Genomic DNA, 2,592 nt, shown 5'->3' with positions numbered 1-2,592 from the left:
AGTGGGGGGGCGCCTGCAACAGCAAGCAAACAAACAAACAAACAAACAAACAAACAAACATCATGTGATGCAGAAATGAGCGTGAGCTCCTTCAAAATAAAGCCTCAGGTCTGAGCAGTTAGACCTACAGCACGCCTCTTGAGGAGGACACTGAGTGAGAGGCGCGGAGCCCTGAGGACGTGAACCTGAGGTTCACACAGAACATCAGGGAGTGTGTGACTACAGGAACACAGCAGCTTGGGAGTAAACTGACACACAAACAACAACAACAACAACAACAACAACAACAACAACAATAATAAGGATAATAATAATAATAGGACTCCAGCTCAGTAGCTGAGAGAAACGCAGATCCTTGCTCTAAAAAACGCTTTCATGGCTAAAATAAAGCACTTCTTTTGTAAATATGACAGCCGAGATACTTATTAAGTGAACATTCATTAAATAATTATGATTTAATTCAGAAAGATTCGCAAGGTGTTTACTGATAAACAATAACTCTAGATCCGCTGTTTCCTGAACGGACTCCGGCTCCTCCTCCAGGACACCGGAGAAAATGGAGAAACGAAACCGAAAAAAAGTGCTGATGAGCGGGGAGCACACCTCACGAGTCCTGTCTCTGGATCCTGGTCGTGGTTCTGGTGTGAACCGGGTCAGGGTTCTGAGGAAGGCGCAGTCCGCAGCCGCCATCATGGACAGGCAACACAACAATAACAACGCGGTGCATTCTGGGAGAAGCAGACGAGGACTTGGTTCTTATCTTGTTAATTAAATATTTATTAAATACTCATTTAACTAAAAAAATAGGGATGAATAACAACAACCAAAACAGAAAAATACAAATAATAATTTATCTTGTTAATGAAATATTTAAAACACAACCAAATAAACGAAATCATTTTGGAAGATCATTTAAATTTCAGTAATACTTTTCTTTGTTCAGATATTTAAGCCTTGATTGAGTTTCTTCCAACTCAATATTCGTCAGTTTACTACTTATTTAATCCTGTATTGTTATTTTTGTAATGGATGTTTTTTAGTGGATCATGTTATATTGTTTATTGTTATTTATGTCAGTTTATTTATTGGTTAGTGCTTTTTCTTCATTCCACGTTTATTTTTCAGATATATTTCTGTGGTATTCCTGTATGATGAACAAGAAGAAAAGAGGAAAACAAACTGAATACATTTTATTAAAACAAAGAAATCTAACATACAAAAACAAACAACAAAATTAGAATTTATATTTCTAAAACTTTATTCTTTACGTTCAGCAGCAAACATCAAAATAATGAAGAATAGATTCAGAAAATAAACCTAAAATAATATCTGATCCAAACATGTAAACAAACTATTTAAAAACCAAAGAGAGAGAGAGACCATTATCACCCAAACACAGTCAGGAGACCCTCCGACTCACTGAGTCCACAGACAGGAAAGAGGGTTTCAGAGAGAGGGTTTCAGAGAGAGGGTTTCAGAGAGAGGGTTTCAGAGAGAGGGTTTCACAGAGAGGGTTTCACAGAGAGGGTTTCACAGAGAGGGTTTCACAGAGAGGGTTTCAGAGAGAGGGTTTCAGAGAGAGGGTTTCACAGAGAGGGTTTCACAGAGAGGGTTTCAAAGAGAGGGTTTCACAGAGAGGGTTTCAAAGAGAGGGTTTCAGAGAGAGGGTTTCACAGAGAGGGTTTCACAGAGAGGGTTTCAGAGAGAGGGTTTCAGAGAGAGGGTTTCACAGAGAGGGTTTCACAGAGAGGGTTTCAAAGAGAGGGTTTCAGAGAGAGGGTTTCAAAGAGAGGGTTTCAGAGAGAGGGTTTCACAGAGAGGGTTTCACAGAGAGGGTTTCAGAGAGAGGGTTTCACAGAGAGGGTTTCACAGAGAGGGTTTCACAGAGAGGGTTTCAGAGAGAGGGTTTCACAGAGAGGGTTTCACAGAGAGGGTTTCAAAGAGAGGGTTTCACAGAGAGGGTTTAAAAGAGAGGGTTTCAGAGAGAGGGTTTCACAGAGAGGGTTTCAGAGAGAGGGTTTCACAGAGAGGGTTTCACAGAGAGGGTTTCAGAGAGAGGGTTTCACAGAGAGGGTTTCACAGAGAGGGTTTCACAGAGAGGGTTTCAGAGAGAGGGTTTCACAGAGAGGGTTTCACAGACAGGGTTTGCCCGCCTCCCTGCAGGGGTCAGGAGTCAGAGGTCACGGTAGATTAAGGCGCGGCGGCGCTGGTGGACGCTCAGATTATCCGACGGGGTGAAGGACTTCTCGCACCGGTCGCTCCAGTACGGCCTCTCTCCGGTGTGAGCGCGCCGGTGCACCTGCAGCACGTAGCTCTGGGTGAACACCTTCCCGTAGACGTCGCAGCCGTGCGGTCTCTCCCCGGTGTGGATCCTGGAGTGGATCCTCAGAGAGCCGGCCCTGGAGACGTCTTTCCCACACATCCTGATCCTCATTTTACACAAATCACCAAAACCAAATCTTTGAATTTAAAAAGTACAAAATATCAAATAAGAAAATAAAAACCGTCCATTAATTTCAATATTAATATCAATCACTTTATCAGTAAAACGATAATAACAACAATAATAATAATACAGTCAGGACTCAAAGG

The 2,592-nt window shown here is 42.3% G+C and overlaps 1 protein-coding gene across 1 annotated transcript in view; it reads right to left on the bottom strand.

Annotated features, from left to right (window-relative positions):
• The window catches only part of LOC134875694 (RPA-related protein RADX-like), a 5,598-nt gene extending 4,871 nt beyond the window's left edge, over positions 1–727 (bottom strand). The window contains 3 exon segments of the mRNA XM_063900290.1: positions 1–13; positions 604–699; positions 701–727. The exon segment at positions 1–13 is cut by the window's left edge and continues 93 nt beyond it. Coding sequence (XP_063756360.1) covers positions 1–13; positions 604–699; positions 701–727 — 136 coding nt within the window.
• Positions 728–2,592: the final 1,865 nt, after the last annotated feature.

The sequence above is a fragment of the Eleginops maclovinus genome, chromosome 14 (genome assembly GCF_036324505.1).
Source record: "Eleginops maclovinus isolate JMC-PN-2008 ecotype Puerto Natales chromosome 14, JC_Emac_rtc_rv5, whole genome shotgun sequence".
NCBI lineage: Eukaryota > Metazoa > Chordata > Actinopteri > Perciformes > Eleginopidae > Eleginops > Eleginops maclovinus.
This window is presented reverse-complemented; position numbering and strand designations above follow the sequence as displayed.